The 24,501-nt window shown below is 35.5% G+C and overlaps 1 protein-coding gene across 1 annotated transcript in view; it reads left to right on the top strand.

Moving 5' to 3' along the window:
• The window catches only part of LOC150100629 (ubiquitin carboxyl-terminal hydrolase 3-like), a 301,152-nt gene that overhangs the window by 58,311 nt on the left and 218,340 nt on the right, over window positions 1-24,501 (top strand). Inside the window, exon 5 of the mRNA XM_090401701.1 lies at window positions 14,470-14,554. Coding sequence (XP_090257827.1) covers window positions 14,470-14,554 — 85 coding nt within the window. The remainder of the gene's footprint in view (window positions 1-14,469; window positions 14,555-24,501) is intronic.

Genomic DNA, 24,501 nt, shown 5'->3' with positions numbered 1-24,501 from the left:
TTATTTGAATAAATGCGTGGATAGGCTTTGTGTTCATCACACATGTTGAATTGAATTTAAATGGTATTGAATCGAACACAGATTGATAAGAAAATAACTATTTATTAACTTAAAAGGTAATATTTCGCTGGTATTATATCCAGCATCTTCAGAGCACACAAACAAAGTTTGTTACAAATGCGAGACAACCATAATTCGGTGTAACAGTGGGGCTAGTATAAGTAATTGCAGCATGCAACACAAGACTAAAGTCCAAATACGGTGCCATCTAAGTTTAAAAAAAAAAAAAAACAGTAATTCAAAGTTTTGAAAAAAATATAGTAGTTTAAATAGTAGTCCTTGAAAGTTTTGAAAAATAGTAGCCCAAAGTTTTGAATAAAATTAAAATTAATATTAATTTGGTCTTAGGATGACAGTCTCCTAAATATTTGGTAGATTTATACAGCCATACCTGTTAAGGTTTGGAGTATGTTTTAAGACCTGTTGATTCCAGGAACAACCTCTCTGACTTGTAGAAGCTTCTATGCAGTATACGTTGGTTTTTTTTTCCAATTGATACTGTCTGCTGGGGTATCCAAAGCATGGTCTGCCAGACCCGACGTGCCATAGTGAAAGTGCCAGATATATTTTTGTGTTCACTGAGGCTGATGTCCTCAGTTCTTCCTGTCTGTCCGTAGTATTCTTGTCATCGAGCCTACTATGGACAGACAGGAAGAACTTTCTCACCTCTGCCACGCCTTCCTAACCAATGGCTATAATCCCCATAAAATAGATAAAATATTAAATGCTACCCAGAAATCCCCACTATCTACCACAGAAGACTACAACAAAACTATCACCATCCCATACATTAAAGACACATCTGAAAAGATATCTAGGGTGCTTAACCAACACCAACTGCGCACCGTATATTTAAATCTTATATGAAATTGTCAATTCTTATCCGTTCACCTAAGGACAGATTCACTTCTTTATCACTTCATAGACTTCTGGATGTGATAAAGGAGTGAATCTGTCCTTAGGTGAGCAGATGAGAATTGACAATTTCACATAAGATTTAAATATGGTGCACAGCTGGTGTTTGTTAAGCACCCTAGATATCTTTTCAGATGTGCCTTTAATGTATGGGATGGTGATAGTTTTGTTGTAGTCTTCTGTGGTAGATAGTGGGGATTTCTGGGTAGCATTTAATATTTTATCTATTTTATGGGGATTATAGCCATTGATTAGGAAGGCGTGGAACAGGTGAGAAAGTTCAGCAGTGAGAGCAATGTCATTGGAACAGATTGCTCTAGCTCTGTGGGTTAGTGTTTTTAAGATACCATATTGTTGAGAAGGGTGATGGTGTGATTGTGTAAATATCTCCCTGTATGTGTGGGTTTTCTATAAACTGAAAATGATAAGGAACCTTCTGGAAGACGTGTGATCAGTGTGTCTAGTAAGGGCAGGCAGTCATTAGCTTCTAGTTCCATTGTAAAGTTGATTTTAGGGTGCTGGCTATTTAGATACACTAAAAATGCATTCAATGTGTTTAGGCCATGTGGGCAAATAGCAAACACATCATCAACATAGTGTAGCCAGAGACTAGGTTTGAGAGTGACTGTGTTGATAGCTAGCTTTTCTATGAGTGCTGTTCAATAAGTAAGATGACTAATTTTACTGTCGCAAAACCACTCATCACAATATTAATTTCTGTGGAATGAAGAAATGTTCTTGTCTGTATTAACAAAAGAGGTTGATAGATGGCGTATACAGGCTGATGTGCCAGAGTGTTACGTGACTAAACGCAAGCTTGTTTTGGCATGCCTAAGAGCCGCGACCAGTCGTTGAAATGGAAGCGTTCTTGGAACAGCGTTATGTGATTAAATTTTGTGTGCATTTGCAAAAATCGGCATCGGACACTTTTAACATGATACGCGAAGCTTTCCACGATGAAGCAATGTCGAGGGCAAGTGTTTTTCACTGGCATAAAACTTTTAAGGAAGGAAGGCAAAATGTGGAAGATCTTGAATGTGAAGGAAGACCTTCAACGTCCATCACAGAGACAATGATCAACACAGCAGCGATTATCATCAAGGAGGATCGCAGAATTACAGCACGCCAGCTGCATGTTGTCCTGAATATTTCTGTGAGAAGTGTTCACTCAATCATGGCTGACATTTGGGACTGAAACGTGTTTGCGCCCGATGGATTCCCAAACTCTTGACACCGGAGCAAATGCATCATCGAGTGGATGTGTGCACAGAATGGAAAGAAGACTGAAACAAGAAGGCGACAACTTCTTAAAATGCATCATTACAGCAGATGAAGCTTGGTTGTATCACTATGAACCTACAATGAAACAAAGCAGTGAATGGAAGAAACCCCCAAGAAAGCAAAAACTGTAAAATTGGCTGGTAAAGTTATGACCATAATGTTTTTTGACTATGAAGGCATTGTTTACCAACGTGCTGTAGAACCCGGGAATACTGTAAATGGCTCATACTATGCGGATGTTTTACGGACAATGGTACAGCACGTCAAATGGAAGCATCCATTGCTGAAGAATGGCTTCTTATTGCATCACAATAATGCAAGGCCACATATTGCTGGTTGTGTAGTGGACATTTTGCAGAAGAACAACATAGATATCTTACCACACCCTCCATACAGTCCTGATCTCACACCGTGTGATTTCTGGCTGTTTCCTCAGCTCAAGAAACCACTAAGAGGCCGCCATTTCGAAAGCATTAAAGCATGTGTAAAAGCTACGGAGGTGGTTTTGAAAGAACTCTCAAAAAACGGACTTTCACATGTGTTTAAGAAGTGGATGCAACGTTGGGACAAATGCATTGCATCTCACGGTAGTTAATTCGAAAAAGACCATGTAAATGATGACGATTAAAGGTAATCTGTTTTCTGTATAAATATAGTCATAACTTATTGAACAGCCTCCGTAGATGTTCTATGTAGAAGTTGGCTTGGGGGAGAGATCCCATAGCTGTCCCATCTAATTGTTTGTATATTTTCCCTTTCCATGTAAAATAACCTGCTTTTACCGTGAATTTAAATAGCTGAAATATATCAGGGGAAATTGTGAATTTAGTAAGTTAAGTGTTTCAGTCAATGTGAATAATGAAGTGATATCAAAACTCATCATTAGGTCTGAACTATTTAAGGTGCAGTTTTCTAAAATACTTTTTAAGTGGGTAGAATTTTTAACAAAAGAGGGAGAATTGTTTGTGCAAGTGGCTAGTTTATATGTAGGACTGTTTATACTATCTACAATAGGGCGTAAAGGTGTACCTTGTTTGTGAATTTTTGGAGCTCCATATATTTTGGGTGTTTTAACGTGAAAGAGTTTGAGTTTGTTGACTGTTTCTTTTTTCCAGGAAGTGACTTTGTTCAATAACTTGCACACCTTATTCTTTTGTGAGTTGGTGGGATCTCGATCTATAATTAGATATGTTGACTGGTTTTGGAGAAGTGTGTGCATTTTGCTTTCATATTCTGTTGTATCCATTACTACAGTTGCATTTCCTTTGTCTGATTTCGTTATTGTAATGTGGTTATTATTATTGTGTAGCTCTTTTAGAGCTATTATTTCTTTATGTGGGATATTATTTTTGGGAGGCTTAGAATGGATTAGGATATTGGCCACGTCTAACCTAATATTACTGGCTATTGCTGGAGGATGGTCGTATATTCACATTATTTTGGTTTTTGGAACTTCTTTAGGAGTAACGGCAAAATTGTGTCCACGACTTAATGCAATGGTGGCTTCTTTGGTTAAGGTTAATGATGATAAGTTCACAATGACAGCATTTTCATATAATTACAGCCGCTGCATAGCACTGCATTGCTAGAGGATTTAAAATTTCTTCTTGTGGCAGTTTTTAACTTCAGCGAATTCTTTATTGGCTGTAGAGTCGGAGATTCTTTCCAGCATATCCCATAGCTTCGGGTTCAAAATGTGAGTTAGTATACAACATGGTGCACTGCTCAAAGAATCATCATCATAATTGTCAAATTCCTGCCATGTACCCTCAAGAGCTGTACAGGATATGATAGTACTATATGAAAAATTTACATCATTACTAACTTCCTATCTACAATTTTCCTCCAGATCAGACTGTTACTTGTCAAGACTCCAATATTATCAGATCTTATATTTCTGTCTTCTAAGGCACTTTGTACCGTATCACTCCACCTATATCTTGGTCTTCTTCTGGGTAGTTTTGCTGCCAACCTGGCAGAGAACACTTGTTTTGCTAATCTTTCTTTACCCATTCTGTTTAAATGGCCATACCACCCGAGATTAGCTCTGCTAATGTATTCCTGGATGCTGTAGTCAAGGAATCTTGCAGATTCGTAGTGGATTTATTGATAAGTATTATATCGTCTGCATAAAGCAAAGAGCTGACATTAACATCTCCAATTTTGATATTATGTTTAATACCACTTTCCTTCATAATGTAATCCATATAGATAATGAATAACAGAGGGGATAATGTACATCCTTGTCTTACACCAGATTTAACATTAAACCATCTTCCTGTACTTCCATCAAATCTAACTGCTGACTTACAGCTCAAATAAAGACTGAGTATTGCTTGATATAATGCCCCATTGACACCATATAACTGTAGCGTATTGAATAGCTTCTCTCTTGGCACATTATCATATGCCTTTTCCAGATATACAAAACTCAAATGAAGATCTTTATTATATTCCCATGCTTTCTCAACTATTTCTGAAGTAAAGTGAAGATCTGATCCTGACAGCCTCTATTTGGCCTAAATCCAGCTTGTTCTTCACCAAGCTTCTCTTCCACAATCCTTCTAAACCGTTTCTCAAGTATACTTGCATATATCTTGTCAGGAACACTCAGCAGGGAAATACCTCTGTAATTCTCACATTCAGTTTTATTTCCCTTTTTATATACTGTATTATGGGTATTATGAGAGCTCTACTCCAATCATCAGGATTTCATCCCTCTGTCCATGCCTTCTGAACTATGCAGTACAGAAGGCCTGGACAGAGACTATGCAGTGCAGAAGGCCTGGACCACTGCAAGACGTCTATACCACCATACTTCAGCATTTCTGGTCGAATATAATCTACTCCTGCTGCCTTTCCACATTTTAAGCCTTTGATGGCTTTTTTTATTTCAAGTATGGATATGTATTCCTGACTGCATGCCTGGTCAGTGTTTTTTACCACTGTGCTGTCATCACTGCTTGTTTCATTTAGCAATTTCTCAAAGTAATTACTCCATACTTAAAGGATATCTTTTTCTCCCGTTTTCATGTCACCTTTATCATCTCTAACCTCCTTTTACAGCACTCTTTCCTTCATTTCTAAGCTTCTTCAACAACCTCCAAAATATTTTGCCACCTTCTTGATATTTATTTTCTATGTTCTTGCCAGTCCTCACATGATTTTGTTTGGCTAGTTTTACACAGTGTTTAGCTTTCTTACATTTGTCTCTGTATTCTCTAAGAGCACAAGCTGACTTATTTGCCAGGAAATTTTGATATGCTCTCTTCTTTTCCTTCACTGCCTCTTTAACTTCCTGTGTCCCCCACATGCCTCTCTGGCTGAATCAATCAAGGTTTTCTTCAAGGCTTGCCATTGAATCTCTAAAGTTTGGTTCCTGTTCTTAAACTCTTTCATTTTTTCTTCAATAATCTTTGTGTATTTTAGTCTACAGTTCACATCTGAGAGCTTCTCAATTTTTATTCACTTTAAAACTTTCTTACATGTTATTCTTTTCAATATGAAATTCAATTTTATCCTGCTCAAGACTAAATAGTGATCACTTGTAATTTCAAATCCTCTGTACACTTTGGTGTCCTCCTCAACAATAACATAGTCAATGAGACTTTTCTTATTTCTTGCCTCTTCTCTCCATGTGAATTTGTGCTCATTTTTATGTTGAAACATGGTATTAGTAATAACTAGTCCATGTCCTGAGCTGAAATCCAACAAATATTTGCCATTATTATTAGCTTTGCTCTTTTCTCCAAATTTTCCCAAAGTATTTTTGTATGTCTGACAATCATTTCCTACTCTGCTATTTAGATCCCCAACAAGGACCAACTTTTCCTTTTTCATTGTGTCAGTTGCTTTTTCTAAAGCATCAAAAAATTCCTCTACTTCTACCTTAGTAAAACCTTCTGTGGGACCATAGGCACAAATTAGTCTCATTGTCCAATTCCCCATTCTGATATTAGCCCATATCGCTCTACTTGAGACTGCTTGCCATTCAAGAAGATTAGCCTTGTATCTAGTGTTCAATACTATGGCTACTCCTTCTTTTCCTTGATTGTCATTGTTTGAATATATCATTTTATATTTATTGCTCAGAAAGATCTCACCATTTTTTGTCTTTTTTGTTTCAGTCAACCCTATTAGGTTGATCTGATACTTATCTAATTCCTCAGCTAGCTCCATTTCTTTGCCATTCAGGCTTCTTATTTTGATAGTACCAATCTTTAACTCTGGTGATGTTGAGTTGGGGTGTTTTTTCAGATTTGTTCCAGTAGCTAACTTTTCGCTGTTCACCCTGGTTCCCTGGTGAAAACAATGTGGGACTTGTTTAACCGGGCGACGCTCCAGCTGCATGAAATTTTGTCACGTTGTACCATCATTTTGTAATTTGGTTTAAGCCAATAAGAATTACAATTTGGTCGGCTAAATCCCAAATTGCCGGCCCATCCTCGTTCGTTCAGTATCCAGGTAGATACCCAACAGGGCGCACCACGAGAAGGTGAGGATTGGACATTAGGTCAGTAGCCCTGGTCGGTTCTCCACATTCCTTTAAAGGCTATGTGGAGGTCTCCTCTCAGTTATACAGCTTTAACCCTTAAGCACCTATGATGATCAAAGAATTTATTTTTGAAAGTTCTCAGCAAGTAGCATATATCTGTTCTTATAATAGTGCTAAATTTGCTCGTTTATAAATACGTTGGGCTTTGGCCGAGTGAAATTTGTTCTTAATTTTTATACAGTTTGGTATCAAATTGATATCTCAGCACCTTTTAAGAAGACTAACCTGTTCAGCTGCCACGGCAATTTTACTTTTCACTTACTGTATTGTCTTGCCTTGTGTACGATATTATCTCCGTGAAGAATATTTAAATGCATGGATAGGCATATATGTTCTTCACACGTTGAATTGAATTTAAACGGTATTGAATCAAACACAGATCGATAAGAAAATAACTATTTTTAACTTAAATGCTAATATTTTGCTGGTATTATATCTAGCATCTTCAGATCACACAAACAAAGTTTGTTACAAATGCTAGACAACCACAATTCGGTGTAACACTGGGGCTAGTATAAGTAATTGCAGTGTGCAACACAAGACTTAAGTCCTAATATGGTGCCATCTAAGTTTTTTTTAAAAAAAAAAAAACAGTAGTCCAAAGTTTTGAAAAAAATATCTACCACAGAAGACTACAACAAACCTATCACCATCGCATACATTAAAGGCACATCTGAAAAGATATCTAGGGTGCTTAACAAACACCAACTGCTCGCCGTATTTAAACCTTATGTGAAATTGGCAACTCTCATCCGTTCACCTAAGAACAGATTCACTCCTTTATAACATCCAGAAGTCTTTGAAGTGCCCAGTTCTTGTCATCAAGCCTACTACGGACAGACAGGAAGAACTGTGGACATCACCCTCTGTGAACACAAAAATATATCCGGCACTTTCGCTATGGCAAATCAGGTCTGGCAGACCATGCTTTGGATACCCCAGCACACTGGATCAATTGAAAAAAATCAAAAATACTGCACAGAAGCTTCTACAAGTCTGAGAGGTTGTTCCTGGAATCAACAGAAGCCTTAAAACATACTCCAAACCTTAACAAGTATGGCTGTATAAATCTACCAAAGATTTGGGAGGCTGTCATCCTAAGACCAAATTAATATTTATTTTAATTTTATTTATTTTTTTCAAAACTTTGGACTACTGTTTTTTTTTTTTTTTTTAAACTTAGATGGTGCCATATTAGGACTTTAGTCTTGTGTTGAAAGCTGCAATTACTTATACTAGCCCCACTGTTACACCGAATTGTGGTTGTTCTCGCATTCATAACAAACTTTGTTTATGTGCTCTGAAGATGCTGGATATACTACCAGCGAAATATTAGCTTTTAAGTTAATAAATAGTTATTTTCTTATCAATCTGTGTTCGATTCAATACTGTTTAAATTCAATTCAACATATTTGAATAAATGTTTAGCCAGTTTGTTGGCAGGATTGTCTGTACTGTCTACTATAAGATGAAGGGGGATATTAGGTCTGTGAATTTTAGGGCTAAGATATAACTTTTTTTTTTTTTTTTTTAAATAATTTATACACTTTTTTCTTTTGAAATTTTGTAGGATCCTAATCTGTGATCTGATAAGTAGAGGGGTCTTTGAGAAGATGATTCATTTTTCTGCTGTAATCTACTGTGTTCGTAATAACTAGCATTTTCTTTATTGGCTTTAGTTATAATAAATTGTTTATTCCTATATTTTTTTTTTGAGCTGATATTTCTTTAGGTGGAATGTTTATTCTTGGAAAGCTTGGATTTTGTTAGAATACTAGCAACATCCAGACAAATGTTATTTAAAACTGTGGGTGTAAGATCGTAGATACAATGTTCTCTGCTGGTCATAATTCCAGAATTGGTACTTCTGGCCACAATGGTGGGATTATGCCCATGATTAAGTGTGTTTTCAGAGAGTGTTTGCAATGATAGATTCACCACTACACATTCTTTTCATAGCTGTGGTAGGGAATAGCTTTGCTGCTGGTGATTGTTAACCTTTTCAAATTCTTTACTGCCAGCATTTTCAGAGATGGTGATTGGAATAGATCACGGTTTTGGATTAAGTATTTCCAAACGCTCCTCAAGTAGTGTGGTGATAGTGAACCCAACATGAGTGCTACTGATCTATTCCCAAATTAGTGCCAAGCTTGCTCACATATAAATACACTTAGCTTTTGCAGAATTAAACTTCTGTCATAATTCATCAGTTAGAAATGGTGTTTGTGCTCTGACATCTCTTTAGGGAAAGCTAACTGATTGAGTTGTCGGGACAATTTTAGTTTTCACTTACTGAGTTGGCATTACTTTATGTGCAATTTCTTTATGGTTATCCAACCTATAGAGGGTGCCATGTAAGGACATGGGACAGGTATGTTGTCAGTTACAGTTTAAATTGTTTTCCTCAATTATGTAGTTTAGTGCTATGTGCCTATCACAGTTGTAATTGTGTTCTAGTGATGCCGGGTAGAAAACCAACAAAACATTAGTGTGTTTAATAAACTGGTGGTGTTTATACCATAAAGCATTATTATGAATATCTTGAAAGGTTCTTGTTCTAGATGAGATTTGAGCTCATTCCTATCCAACTGTTGGGGATCATCTATGCCAGCTTAGCTACAGAGGGGAATGTTAACTATCTGTTGAGGAACAGACAGTTAACAGAAATAATGCTCATGAGCATTAGTTGCTTTGGATTCAAGCTCTGTAAGAACTACATTACATGTAACCATTGTTCTTTCTGTTCATTATATATGTTTTCAATTTGTTTGTAGAATAACAACCTTGAGTGATCTGGGAGGAGAAATGCTGTATTTCCCTGTGTTATTATGTACTTCTGCAGAACAATGCAAATGTTTTAAAACTGGTAAATGCAAAGTTGCATACAGTGAAGGCAACACTTTTCACCCCACAAAACTGTCCAACTAGTCAGAGACCAAATGAAAATTGACAGTTATAACATACTAGCCTTATTGATATAAAGAGATAAGTTGTCATATATAGGTTATTTTTCTACCTCTGCTATACTTTTGGGAATAATGTTCTTTGAAATTTGGAGTGGAGATTGCAGATGCTAATGAACAAATATATTAGTGAATTGAAAGCATAAAAGTAATAGGATACTATTAAAAGATAAGAATAAATTTGGTAATGAATGATGTGATATTAATAGTTAAATACATTATAAAACTTGCAAACTCTAAAAATTAAAAATATTAAAAGATTAAAATTCAGAACTTAAAAGTGCAAAGGATAAGAAAAGAACAGTGTAAAGGTCTCAAAAATGAAACATAAAAATATATGAGGAAAAATAAAAGCAATATGAAAGATGAAATTGATTTTAATTAATGTTGCTAAGTTATTTTGATTGGTTGAAGGTTTTTTTTTTTTTTTTTTGTTGGGGAGTTGCTAAACCTTAGATATAATTTAGGAATAGTAGACATTGATACTGTTGCAGTGTGTTTTTATTTCAATGGCTTCTGATGTTCTTGAAGTTGAGAATGGTCACCCCTTTTATGAAAAATTCGGATATGGGTATATGACAATCCTGATAATGCTCATACAAGTGGGAAAGAAGTGATCTGATCATAAATCCCAATATAGGTGGCCTTGCAATTTGGTTGACAAGGGAAGTGATGAACGTTGCAACACTGTAGAATGCCATGAATTATTTTCTTTTCTGTTATTTTTAGTTGATTTGATAATTTAGTCACTGGTGGAAACAATTTTTATAATCAGAATGCTTGAATATGTGTTTTATATCTTTATGTATGTTCTGCATATGTGGAAATTTTAAGATTATATAATAGGAAATATTTATTTTCTCCTGAGGGTTGGCAGCTCTTATTTTAGCTGTTAAATGAACATAGTTGATAAATTGTTGAGGGTAAGCATGGTTTAAGAAAATCTACTGTAGATGGGTAATTTTCCAATTTAAATCTTTGTGAACTGTTGTATATTTATATTTGTTGATCAATTGAGAAAGTGCTACTGATTTTTTAACATGTAGGAGTGGTAGGAATCAAAGTGTAGATTTTCCTACATTTCTCGGTTTATGATAAATTTTTGTATGAATGCCATTTCCCGATCAAGTAAACATTAGGTGTAAGAAATTTATTCAACTGTTTTTATGTTCATATTCTATTGTGAAGTGCAGTCTATTACTGTAGTTAAGGGATGTATTGGGGAAAAACAAAACATGGCATAATCAACATAACATCAGTAAAAAAAAAAAACAAAAAAAAAACATGCTGAAGTATTGGGATTAATAAGTTGGACTTGAAGTGGGCCAAAAATAAGTCAAAAAGCTGACTGCTGATATTTTGACCCATTGGGAGCAATATAATTCTTGTTGAAAGGCTTATACGCTGTTAAACATGATAACTAATAATTAAGGAATTGACAGCGTACACTAGAAATATAAATGAAAAACAACTTTAATAAATACTTTCTGATATTTCGGCAACGTCATGTTGCCATCTTCTTGGGAACTTAAAATAAAGAACGGGTGCTTGCAAGTGCTACATAACAGCAAATGAGAAACGAAGCGAGGAAGCTACTGTTTTCCTAACGTCCTGATGGTGCCCACCTGGCAGGCTATATTGGTAATTATTGGCCTTTGGGCTGAAGTTCTTCTGATATATGTTTCCCAAATTTGGGGCAGTCTTATGCACCCAAATTTGTTGCGGTTTGGCATGTTCCTAAGGGCTGATTCCATGAATAGTCTTTCATATTTGAACTTGCTACGGTATATTACTGTGGCTTTCTTCCACCTTATTCTGTGGCAGGTATCCAGAGCATGGTCTGCAAGCCCAGAGTGGTTGTACTGGTGAAATCGGATGTAGTCCTTGTGTTCTGAGATTCTGATATTTGCTGTCCTGCCTGTTTGGCCAAAGTAGGACAATTTACAGCTCCAAGGGACACCTTGTATACACCAGGTAGGTCTAGGGGAAGTGGTTGGTCTTTAGTGGAGCAGATAAGGGATGCCAATTTTCTATGTGGTCTGTAACAGGTGGTTAAGTCATGTTTTTTTAGGATTTTGTTGATTTTTTCCGAGGTGCCTCGGATGTAGAGGACAGTGATGGATTTAGAGTAATCTTTTTTGTGAAGGGGGGAGGCGAGTTGTGGATAACTGGCTTAAGTATTTTTGGGATTTTGGGGGGGGGGGGTAGCCATTGGCTGAGAAAGTGTTAAGGATGTCATTTAGTTCAGTGGTTAGGGTTTGATCATTTGAACAGATAAGTTTTGCCCTGTTGAATAATGTCTTAATAACTCCATATTGTTGTGGGGGGGGGGGGATTGTTGGTGAATGTATCTGCCTGTATGGGTGGATTTTCTATAAACTGAGAAAACCAAGGTTCCATCAGGCTACCACCCCCCCCCCCCCCCAAAAAAAATCCAAAAAATACTTAAACCAGTTATCCATACCCCCCCCCCCCCCCCCCAAAAAAAATCCAAAAAATACTTAAACCAGTTATCCATACCCCCCCCCCCCTTTTCACAAAAAAGATTACTCTAAATCCATCGCCATCCCCTACATGCGAGGCACCTTGGAAAAAATGAACAAAATCCTAAAAAAACCTGACTTAACCTGTCACAGACCATATAGAAAATTGCCATCCCTTATCCGCTCCACTAAAAGACCTACCTGGTGTATACCAGGTCCCTTGCAGCTGTAAATTGTCCTACTTTGGCCAAACAGGCAGGACAGCAAATATCAGAATCTCAGAACACAAGGACTACATCCGATTTCACCAGTACAGCCACTCTGTGCTTGCAGACCATGCTCTGGATAACCACCACAGTATAAGGTGGAAGAAAGCCACAGTAATATACCGCAGCAAGTTCAAATATGAAAGACTATTCATGGAATCAGCCTCAGCCCTTAGGAACATGCCAAACCTCGACAAATTTGGGTGCATAAGACTGTCCCAAATTTGGGAAACATATATCAGAAGAACTTCAGCCCAAAGGCCAATAATTACCAATATAGCCCACCAGGGGGCACCATCAGGACTTTAGGAAAACGGTAGCTTCCTCGCTTCGTTTCTCATTTGCTGTTATGTAGCACTTGCGTGCACCTGTTCTTTATTTTAAGTTCCCAAGAAGATGGCAACGTGACGTTGCTGAAATATCAGAAAGTATTTATTAAAGTTGTTTTTAATTTATATTTTTAGTGTACACTGTTAATTATTCCTTAATTATTAGTTATTATGGGAGCAATATAAAGTCCTCATATTATCCTCATTGTTTTATTTAGTTGCCTTACCCATGATAGCAGTCAAACCAAGCTAGTAGGGAAAATGTAGAAAATAAACTAATATTGGTTTGCCACATTTGGTTTGTGTTGTACTTTGAAAGATATTTCAAACAGTGCAAAGTGGTGTGGTCTGGCTAAGAGGAGAGTATTTGCTCTTAAATATAGAAAAAGAAATTTTAATCCAGGAGGTGGGTGGGGAGCATTCAAATGTACAAAGAAACTTATCCAGTGAGTTACGATATCCCACCTCATGCCAACTGACTTTCTCTATCGACTATTGAAAGTTTTATTGTTATTGTTTTTATCCATTTATTTGATGATTATATACAGGATCATAATTATAAAAGAATCTACTACATACATTCTTTCATGTTTACATGTCTGGAGTTAAAAGAATTTTTGAGTAAGAATTGAAGTATTGAAATTTTATTTGTGAGATAGAAAAGATTGATTCTCCAGTAAATTTTTGCACCTTCTTTATTTAGGCTGTAACATCTTGTGACTGCTGATGATATAAGTATTAAATTACATTACCTTCTAAAACTACTCTATGGATTGGAATTCTGAGTAGTTTGAAAGAAACCAAATGCAGGTGAATGAAGTTTTTGTAATGATGATGAAAGGCATCATCACAAAGAAGGTAGCTTAAGGAATGATAATAATACACAAATGCCACAAACTTCATTATGCCAAAGAAAATATACAACATGGTACAAATAGAGAAGAAAAGTTTTAAAACTGACATTTCAAGGGAAAATGCTTGAAAGGTGAGATTTGAAACAAATAAGCTGGAATAGGCAAATAAATGCCCAGTTGAAGAATGGATTCAAATGTACAAAGAAACTGATACAGTGAGTTACGATATCCCACCTCATGCCAACTGACTTTCTCTGCTGACTATTGAAAGTATTATTGTTTATGTGATATTTTTTCTTCATCTAAGTGATAAACGTTGTTCTGTACTTGGAATGTCAAATGAAATACAAGTTAACAAAACATACAGTATAATAATGGAAAATCTATTTAATCCATAGTCAAAAATATCCCAAGTATTGAGCAACAATAATGATATAGCTAAATTTTGTGTTTCATTAACAGAATATCATTGAGCATATCATTCAGGTTTTGATATTTTTAATCCATTTCAATAGATAATTTCATGAATTGTCATAATTTTTTAAAAATATGCAGAGTACTGGTATTTCATGATGTTCCTACTGTTTTGCATGTGAAAGCAATTTGTCATTCATTTTTCATTCACTGAGCTACTCTGCATGCACTGAATGATTTTTAAATACTGTTTTTTATAGACAATTAAGTGATATTTGACTTCCTAGCATAAGAAGAGTTTTAAATCTTTTAATCGATTCTTCTTCTTTTTTTTTTTTTTTTCATTTAGCCCTAATTACCAACACAAACATCAGAAGAAACGAAATAGTTTAACAGGAGGAACAGAAAATTCGAGGAGAAAGAGGCATAAAAAGGTAAGTAAATACAATCAGCCCTGACTAGAGCAAGCCATTATTACAAACTTGCCCACTAAAAAAAAGTCCTGGACACAGTCCCGTACCACAATGACGATTTAAAGTATGTATATTTGTTTGGTATAGTGAGAGTTGATCAGAATTGCATATCTAAAATTTGCAAGTGTATTAACTGACCTTTTATTAAGAGCTATCTTATTATTTATGTGCACTTTAGTAAATGAAATTATTACATCATCCTGACTCATCCAAGAGTAAGAACCCATACAAAGGATCTGGAAAGCTTCCAGGATGATTTAAATAGTCTGTCAATATGTGCAAAAGATAATGGGTATCAGTTTAATATGGAGAAATGTAAAGTTATGCATTTTGGGAAAAATAATTACAAGTTGTGTATCATGGTGCTGTACTCCAAGTAATAGATGAAGTTTAGAGGGCATATTGCTAAGGTAGCTCATAAGATTACTTGGCCATTGAAGACAACACTAACAAGAAGAGCTAAGGAAGATTGTTATTCCCCTTTATCCACATCTGGATTACTATGCTCAGGTTTGGTCATCTAGATTACATGGGGGATAACAAAATGGTGGAGAGGATTCAGAAGCTAGTGACCAGGGTGGTGAATGGTCTGCGTAATGTTCCCTACAAGGATAGATTGAGGTATGTGGACTGCAGAAGTTGGTTGGTAAGCGAAAAGAGGGGATATGATATAAACATTTAAGTTATGTTGAATTTTTTCTTGACAATTATTCATAAGACTATTACACTTTTTTTATAATCTTTGTCAAGTAGCTTTATTTTATCCTCCTACATGTTTCGCCAGTCCTTTTCTATTGGCATCCTCAAGGAATACAAACTAGTAAGCTAAAATGAAGATTACAGACTAGGTTATAACTGATAATTCTAATTCATACAAAAAATTGGTATTGTGTGTGACAATGTGCGTGTCTCGTTAATGTGATTTATTCGTTATGGTTCATTACGTAATTGTTACGAAAGTTCATTTCTTTGATGTTTAATGATCTGATAAAAGTTTTCCAAATTTCTGGTAAAATTAGACCTTGATTCTTTTTTAGGTTTTCAGTTTTACGGGCGACTGTAGCTGTTCTTTAAAGGTTCTTGAATGGTAGTTATCTTCTATGTATGGCATAAGGCTCTTATCCCACTCAATATGATGGTTAGTAGAGGCAAAATGGCATGAAAGGCCTGAAATGTCTTGTCTGTTATTTCTGACATATCCTATGTGTTCTTTCTTTCTCGTTTCAAAGCTTCTAGAGGTCTGACCTACGTAACTAATACCACATGAGCAAGGTATATTATATACTCCAGAGTACTTGTAGAATGGGTGAGGATCTTTCGGTGATCTTAAAAATTTCCGAATAGTGTTGATTGGTTTGAATGCCACTCTGATCTTATGCGGTTTTAAAAGGTTAGCTAATTTTTTTGAAAGGTTGCTGACAAAAGGAATCGTAATTGTACTGATGTATTGGACGTCATCATGTTGTTGATATGGTATATCAGTAAAGAGAATCTTGTTATAGAGTCTTTTTGGGTAACCATTTAAAGAAAGTTCTCTGGATATTGTGGTTAATTCCATTAGTAGGTCATCCTTGTCTGTCGTATACTGTATAGCTCTTTTCTTGAGACTATGGATAATGCTAAGTTTCTGAGCTATGTGATGAGCTGAGTTGAAATGGAGGTAACGTCCAGTATTTGTAGGTTTTCGGTATACAGATAGGTTGATACTATTATTGGATTGTTTCTTTATTAAAATGTCAAGGAATGGCAATTTTTTATCTTTTTCCATTTCTAATGTGAATTTGATGGTATTGTGGAAACTATTGATTTGGTTGAGGTAATTCATTAGTTCTTCTTTCGTATGATCCCAAATGATAAAGATGTCATCTACATATCTGTACCAAATTTTCGGTTTTGGAATGATCTGGGTTAAGATTTTTTTCTCTAGATCTTCCATGAATAAGTCAGCACAAGCAGGTGATAGGGGGCTGCCCATAGCTAATCCAGTGAGTTGTTTGTAGATCGTTTTTTGCCAAATAAAATAGAAGTTAAACAGTGATTGAACAAAGTAGTGATGTTTTTTGGGAATAAGTTGTCTAAGATGTTGATGACTTCAAACACTGGAATGTTAGTAAACAGAGAAGTAATGTCTAAGCTTGCTAGTATATCTTCTTCAAAAATGGGGATGTTTTTTATTTTATCTATAAAATGTTTTGAGTTTTTAATATAAGTATCAGAGACGTGAATGTGTTGTTGTAAAATCTTCGCAAGATTTTACAACAACACTTTGACAGTTGGTAAGTGGGAGAATAGATTCCATCAACTATTGGGCATAATGGTATACCTTCTTTATGAATTTTTGGAAGCCCATACAATCTAGGAGTAAGTGGGTGCATAGATTTTAGTTTTTTTATAATTTCTATAGGCCAGTTATTCATTCCACGTAATAATTCGTTGGTGTCATTATGGTTTTTAGTGGTAGGATCTCTACTGAGAACTTCATATACAGACCTGTCAGATAATAGATTTTTAATTTTTTCTTCATAATCTGAAGTATTTAAAATAACTGTATTATTACCTTTGTCGGCTTTGAGTATGATGATGTCTTTATTATTCCTTAATTTGAGAAGTGTTCTTCTTTCCATTTGGTTAGAGTTGGTGTTAGGAGATCTTGACTGAGCTGAAAGCATTATGCTACTTTTTAATCGTAAGTCATTAGCTATTGGAACTGGTAGTAATGAGAAGGCTTTTTCTAAGTTGCAGATGAACTTCATTTAAGGAATGACAGTGGGTTTTAAAGCAAAGTTGATTCCTTTTTTGAGGATAGAGATCTCAGGTTTACTTAAAACGTGTTTAGATAGGTTAATTATCACTTGGTTATCTGGTAGAGACGGTTTGCAGTTGCTATGATTATCATACAGTATATTGAATTTATCAATTTGTGTCTTTTTGCTTTGATTAAATGTTTTGGTAAAACTGTTGCTAATCATATTGTCTAATAGTTGCCATGTCTCAGCGTCAAGATTATTAGAGATATCTGTGAATACATTATAGCACTGTGAGTCTATTTTGCTAAGCATGAATCTCATATGGCGAATTCTTTCTCTAAGAAGAGCATACGAAGTTTGTTGGTAAATCAAGTTGGCATGTCTAGTTTTATAATATTGTTTCAAACAAAGAAATTTTGGGATCACGCTATTGTCTCTACATCTTTTTAAAAAAGTCAGATGGTTTAAATACCTAGCTTTTTTGCATTTTAAACCTTCAAGATTGCGTACCTTTTGTTTGGTGAACTCGTTGATCCTGTTCGTTGTGTTGAATTTTTTCTTGACAATTATTCATAAGACTTACACTTTTTTTATAATCTTTGTCAAGTAGCTTTATTTTATCCTCCTACATGTTTCGCCAATCCTTTTCTATTGGCATCCTCAGGGAATACAAACTAGTAAGCTAAAATGAAGGTTACAGACTAGGTTATAACTGATAATTCTAATTCATACAACAAATTGGTATTGTGCATGACAATGTGCGTGTCTCGTTAACGTGATTTATTCGTTATTTATTTATTCAAAGAAATGAACTTTCATAACAATTACGTAATGAACCATAACGAATAAATCACGTTAACGAGACACGCACAATATCAATTTTTTGGATGAATTAGAATTATCAGTTATAACCTAGTCTGTAACCTTCATTTTAGCTTACTAGTTTGTATTCCCTGAGGATGCCAATAGAAAAGGATTGGCGAAACATGTAGGAGGATAAAATTAAAGCTACTTGACAAAGATTATAAAAAAAGTGTAATAGTCTTAACATTTAAGTTACTTAGAAGGTTTTATAGGATTGATGTAGGAGAAATGTTTTAGTACTTAGCTAGAAGGAGTGGAACATGAGGTCATCTACTGTTAATTCATTTCATGCTCACCACATGCCATGGACTTCACATGCTTTCATAATTATTAGATCCTTGTTTGGTTTTGAGTGATGATTCTCCTTTCTCTCCTACTTGCTATGAGCTGTAAAAATCTCATTTATGTCCATGCTATAAGATTCTTGTACCAGCTTATGTTTTTATCTTCTCTCCTCTCTTCCATCTATTACTCAAACCTTGAAGGGCCCTATTCCTTGCTTTCTCCATATATGAACAATTCTATAAGCCAGGTATTATATTGGTTATCCTTTGCTCGATCTTTTCAGTTGTCTTCTCCTCTCTTTTGCACTCATGTGATCATATATGAGCACATTAATCGAGGTAAGATTATCAAAATTCATGCCAGTTATTGTTCTCTTCATTGCAGTCATGCTGTGTGGCTCCTAAACTTTAACTGAATTTTACCATCCAACCCAGGTCTTTAGCTACATTGACCACTGTAGCAACTTTCTATTTATAATACTCTGTTTGCTATTGCAAAGAAAATTTATAACATTGAACCAATATTATCATTTGTCCATAGAACCAGTTTGATTAGATCAGTCTGAAGGAGGATTCTGTAGTAGAAACATCCCCTGTCACCCATCCTAATTTTTTATCATTAGCAAATACCGTATTTGCTTGCGTATAAGACGCGTCACACATTTTTTAGGAAAAAACTTTATCACTGAATATTATAATGAATTTACAGTATTTCAAATATAAAGTAATAAGTAGGTCTCCTTTCAATAAATACCTAATCTAACTAGGAAAGAGTACCCACCTTTTAATCTCCAGTGCATTACTAATGCCACATTTCTTGAATGATTTAACCACTGTCTCAGTTTTCACAGCATCTCATGAAGCTTTGACCCACTCACAAACTTGCAAAATGCTAGGCCTCTTCCTTCTTCCTGATGGTGTAACCTCAAAATCTGAAGACTGCATCACTGTTCCGCTTCTCCTTCATAAATTCCTTAAATGGTTTATTAAAACAGACATCTAAAAGTTGAAGCTAACTAGTTAGACCTCCTGGAATTACAGCTAACTGATTTTTCAATTCCTTGAGTTTATTTTTAACATCTTCTGTTCTGTGAGAACGAAACTGATTGTATACTAGCAGGGCAGGCTTATTCAACAGGGCGCCTAGGCCAAATTTTATCTATCCATAACTTCATTCCTCCTCCATCGATCCAGCCTTTTGCGTGAACATGTACAAACACTCCTTTAAGCAGTTTTTCTTTTGGTATCGTCTTCCTTTTAAAAATCAATAGTGGTGGCAGTTTTATCCCATGAGCACAACAGGATAAAACAACCATGTAGTGAGTTTTTTCATGCCCCGAAATTTTAACAGCAACACCTTTTGTGCCCTTGGAATCTACAGTTTTGTTTGAGGGCATGTCAAAAGGCAGTGGAACCTTGTCCATGTTTCCTATTTGTGCAAGTTCAAAATTTTATCGTTTCCTTGCGTTAATGAAATTCAGTCATTTTTTCTTCATATTTAGCTGGCATCTTTTGTGATATTTTTGTTTTAGTTCGCATACATAACTGGTTCCTCTTCATGAATCTTGAACACCATGATGTTGATCCAGTAAAGTTGGCGATACCTCTGTTAGTGGCTATCGCTTTCGCTTGATAAATAATCATTTTTGTAGACTAAAAGTCCCTTTTCTGTGGTCTAAAATCCAAATATTCAGTTCTGCCTCAAGTTCTGGCCATTTTGCAGTTCCACTTCATAGGTTATGTTTACTGTGAGTTGCTTTTTTTAGATCCCCTTCCTGATTCCATCAAGTTCTTATCATTTTCTAAGTTTGGGTGGCCTGAAATGCCTCTCTGCAGTGCTGTTTCCATGTTCTTTAGCATACGCAATCACACTTAGCTTGTATACAATATTGTAGCAACCGACATTTTTCAGCCATAATTTGGCAAGAAATTTAGCGGCAGAAATTTATCACTGTTCACAATAACCGCGACAACATGCACATCCACTGAACTGTACGTAACTGGAATGCTCTCACACACCGCAAGAAGCAAGAAAGAAATCGTGTAACTCGAAACAGAAAATTTCCAGAAATGAAAGTAATAAAAAACCGAGTATCAGCGTATAAGACGCACCCTGTTTTTCAGACCTATTTTCAAAGGAAAAAAGTGCATTTTATACGCCGGCAAATACGGTAATTGTATATTGCTATCCAGACTAATCTTAATATCATTAATACACAAGTTAAACAACAATGGCCAAGTAAGTGCAGAACCTTGTGGTTACCTCACTGGTCAACCTCCTCCTTTTAAACTCAGCCCCTCATACATTTATCTCTGATACCGCTCACCCTGCCACTCTATTTGTCACAAGTCACAATTTTGCATATCCTTCCTTTTGAGTTTATGTAACAACCTCCAGTGTGGAATCCTGTCAGAAACCTTAGAAAATCAGAAGTGGATGTTCTCCTTATCCAGAAGTTGGATAAGGGGGATATCTTTTCCCTTATTGAACTCTGTACTTACTCTTTTATAAAACATGGGAAAATCTATAGCAAACTACTTTTAACAGAGGTGTGCTGTCCTCTAGTGCTAAGGTGCTACTGTCAGCCTATACAGATTCTAATTAGCCTCACCAAAACCCTAATAACCACTCCAGAATCTTGATACATCTCTCCTAGCTCTACCCTTGATAATGGGAATTATTTTGCCTTCCTTCTACTCATTAGGAATTGTACTCACATTGAGATTCAAGTGGAATAACCAGGTCAAGGTGCTGCTAATTATTTGTACTTCCTTTACACCTTTGCCAATATCTCATCCATTGTTATCTTTGATTAAGCTTTTGCAATAACTTTAGTATCTAACTTGTCCTTGCATTCTAGTTTCACATCAGCATCCAGATATTGTCCCATTGCTCTCACCTCAGTACTCTCAAAAGTGATGGAGGTCAACAAATAGCTTCTACGCTACCTGGTGATCCATCAATTAATTAACAATCACCAATATAGATTTTATCATTCTTGTTCTACAGCAGACTAACCTTATGCACTTTTGGACATGGGCTATGAAAAAATTTTGAAAAACCTTATGCATTCAAAGCTTCCAGCTTTGAATGCATAAGTGTCTCAAGTGTTCAAATGTATATGGATCTCAAGTCAGTATTCATGTTGTTACTGGTGCTTTGTGCACATAACCTGTTGCAAGCTTTTTTATGCTCAAGCAAATGAACTAACTCTATCACTAAGAATGAGAAGAAGCCATCCACAGTGACATGCAGTAATTGATCAGTGAGAATGGTGGGTGGTTGGTTATGTGTTTATTGGCATAAGGACAGCAAAGATCACATGCATCAATATAACTATGAATGCTGGAGTCCTTTAGGATTTTGTACTCTCACAATGCTCTTTTCCTTGTATTTTCTTCTCTTATCAACAGCTTATCCTGGTACAAACATATTAGCTTCCTCATCCTTTAAAAAACTGGTTCTCTTTCATTCAAAGCATTACTTGTCTTCTATTCAACTCCAAACACTTCATAAGTCTCAGATCTAACCAACCTTAGAATATTTTTTCTGTAGAAGAGGGCAATCTACTTAAAGAGGTGAGCCTGCTCTCACAGACTCACTTTTTAGTTGCTCTGTTTGTGCCCTATGCCTTTTCTGTAGGTGGGCACTGCTATGCTGAACTAGACGCTACCATTCCTCTAATTTTTTTTAATGATGTCGGAGACATGCAATTGTACAACTTCAAACATACTGAACAAACTTCTCATCTTTTCTTCCATCTACCTATGCAGCGTTCTCCTCCATATTGTTTTTCCCATCCCCAAATGTATGGGTAAGCAGTTAAGGAGAAACATACCGATAGAACATTTCTTTCTTCTTAATCACTTGCCTATACATGGTGCTGTTGTTATAGGTCTTGTGACCTTTCATGTGTGTAATTACAAAAAATAAAAAATAGTTAATGGGTCTGCCATGGATGAATATTAAAGTGATCACGTAACTCAGCTATTTCGGAAACATTACTTTCCTATTTTCCCCATTCAATAGAGTCATTTATTTTTTTACTTGCCATGTAGTGTGTGTGTGGCTGTTTTATAAGTCCAGTTTCACCTATCTTACCATGACTCCCTCTTTTAACTTGCCTTTTATACTGTTCCTGTCTCTGGTCATTAGCATTCTCCTGATAATGAGAATGCTAATGACCAGAGACAGGAACAGTATAAAAGGATATTGGATTCGGATTGCTTATCCTGCATAAATCATATGGGAATTAATTGTATAAATTGCTTATTTATGCAATTAATTCCCATATGATTTATTCTACTGACTCTGGGGATGCGGTTTCCTTCAAATTACTTTTCTGCACTTGCAGATTCCTCTGTCATGTAGTTTTTCATAATATAGCACTACTTCCAGCTGCATTATAGTTTTACATATATCCCTTTTTTTTTAATTCAAAGCTCTCACATGATTTGCTGCTTCCAAATTAAAACTGCATAATTATTCTAACTGGAAGCAAAACGGCTATCTGTATATAAATAGCTCATTTATATACAGATTCTCAGTTGCTGTTACTAGATCCAGTACTCTTACACCATGGGTCCCTTCCATCACCTGCTGCTTAAGGTAGTTATCCATTAGTAAATCTATATTATTTCCTCCATCATGCATATATTATCCTTTCTCTATTCTGTATCCTCATAGTTGAAATAACTCAGTGATAATCTCTTAGATATATATTATGTATATCTTTCTCTCCCTATGCAGTTCATAGCCCATTTCAGATGATGCTAGCTGTACATCATTCAGCTGTGTACTTGGTCCTTTTAATGTCTACCTCACACCAAACAGTGTTAAACTCATTGCCAATATTATTCACACTACATTCAACTCTCAGTGTAGCAAATGACATTATAATAAATTTTGCTCACCTTAAACTATAAGAAAGTTCCATCTGAAATCCAATAATTCAGTACTGTGTTAAAGGAAATTCACTGTAGCAAATTACCTACTATTACAAATTATTCCTGTGGTCCCTATGAATTCACTGTAGTGAGAATTAGTTATACCTCCACGATTTAGTATCTTTATATTGATTGGATTTAATTCCTCTGCAGTCATTAGTAATATTCCCACTTTCTATTCTATTTGTCTTTACTGAATATAGTCATTCCTCGACTTATGACCTTATGTACACTTATGATGGCCATCCTAGCAACACATTCACCGAATATTACCTCATTATAGAACCCATGGACCATGAGATTATTTCTGTCTTCAAGGCAAATTATTTATCATCATCAAATTCCTGATATGTACCCTCAGGGGATATATAAGTTAATTATGATAGTACTACATGAAAACATTACACCATTACTAACTTCAAATCAATAATTTTCTTCCAAATTAATCTGTTACTGTCAAGACTCCAATATTATCAGATCTTGTATTTCTTTTAAGGTCCTTTTTTACTGTATCAATCCATCTACATCTTGGTCTTCTTCTGTGTCTTTTTCTTGCCAACCTGGTAAAGAACACTTGTTTTGCTAATCTTTCTTCTCCCATTCTATTTAAGTGACCATACCAACTGAGATTAGCTCTACTAACTCATTCTTGAATGCTAAAAATGGCAAGTTCCTTCCTAATATCTTCATTTTTTGATGTGATACCACCATTGATGCCATCTGTTCACTCCACTAATCTTTCTCAGAACTCTCATATCAGGGGTCTCTAGTCTTTGGATCAAGTGTTTTATTTCTAACCCAGCTCTCAGAACCATAAGTTAAAATTGGTTTGAACACTGTCTTGTATACAATTAATTTAGAGTTGATTTCTTTCTTATTCCATATAAATTTATTCAGCTGACTTCCTACTCTACCAGCTTTACTAATTCTGTTGTCTATTTCCACATTTAATTTACCATCTTCACTAGATATTGTGCCTAAATAGCTGAAATGTTTTACTTGTTCTATAGGTTCATCATTCGTGATATAGTTGATGTTTTCAATGCTTCTACCTATTTTCTATTGT

This window comes from Typopeltis vanoorti, chromosome 12 (genome assembly GCF_054136105.1).
Source record: "Typopeltis vanoorti isolate ZY-2024b chromosome 12, IOZ_Tvanoo_1.0, whole genome shotgun sequence".
NCBI lineage: Eukaryota > Metazoa > Arthropoda > Arachnida > Uropygi > Thelyphonidae > Typopeltis > Typopeltis vanoorti.
The sequence above is the reverse complement of the archived record's forward strand: the minus strand, read 5'-3'. Positions and strand labels throughout refer to the sequence as shown.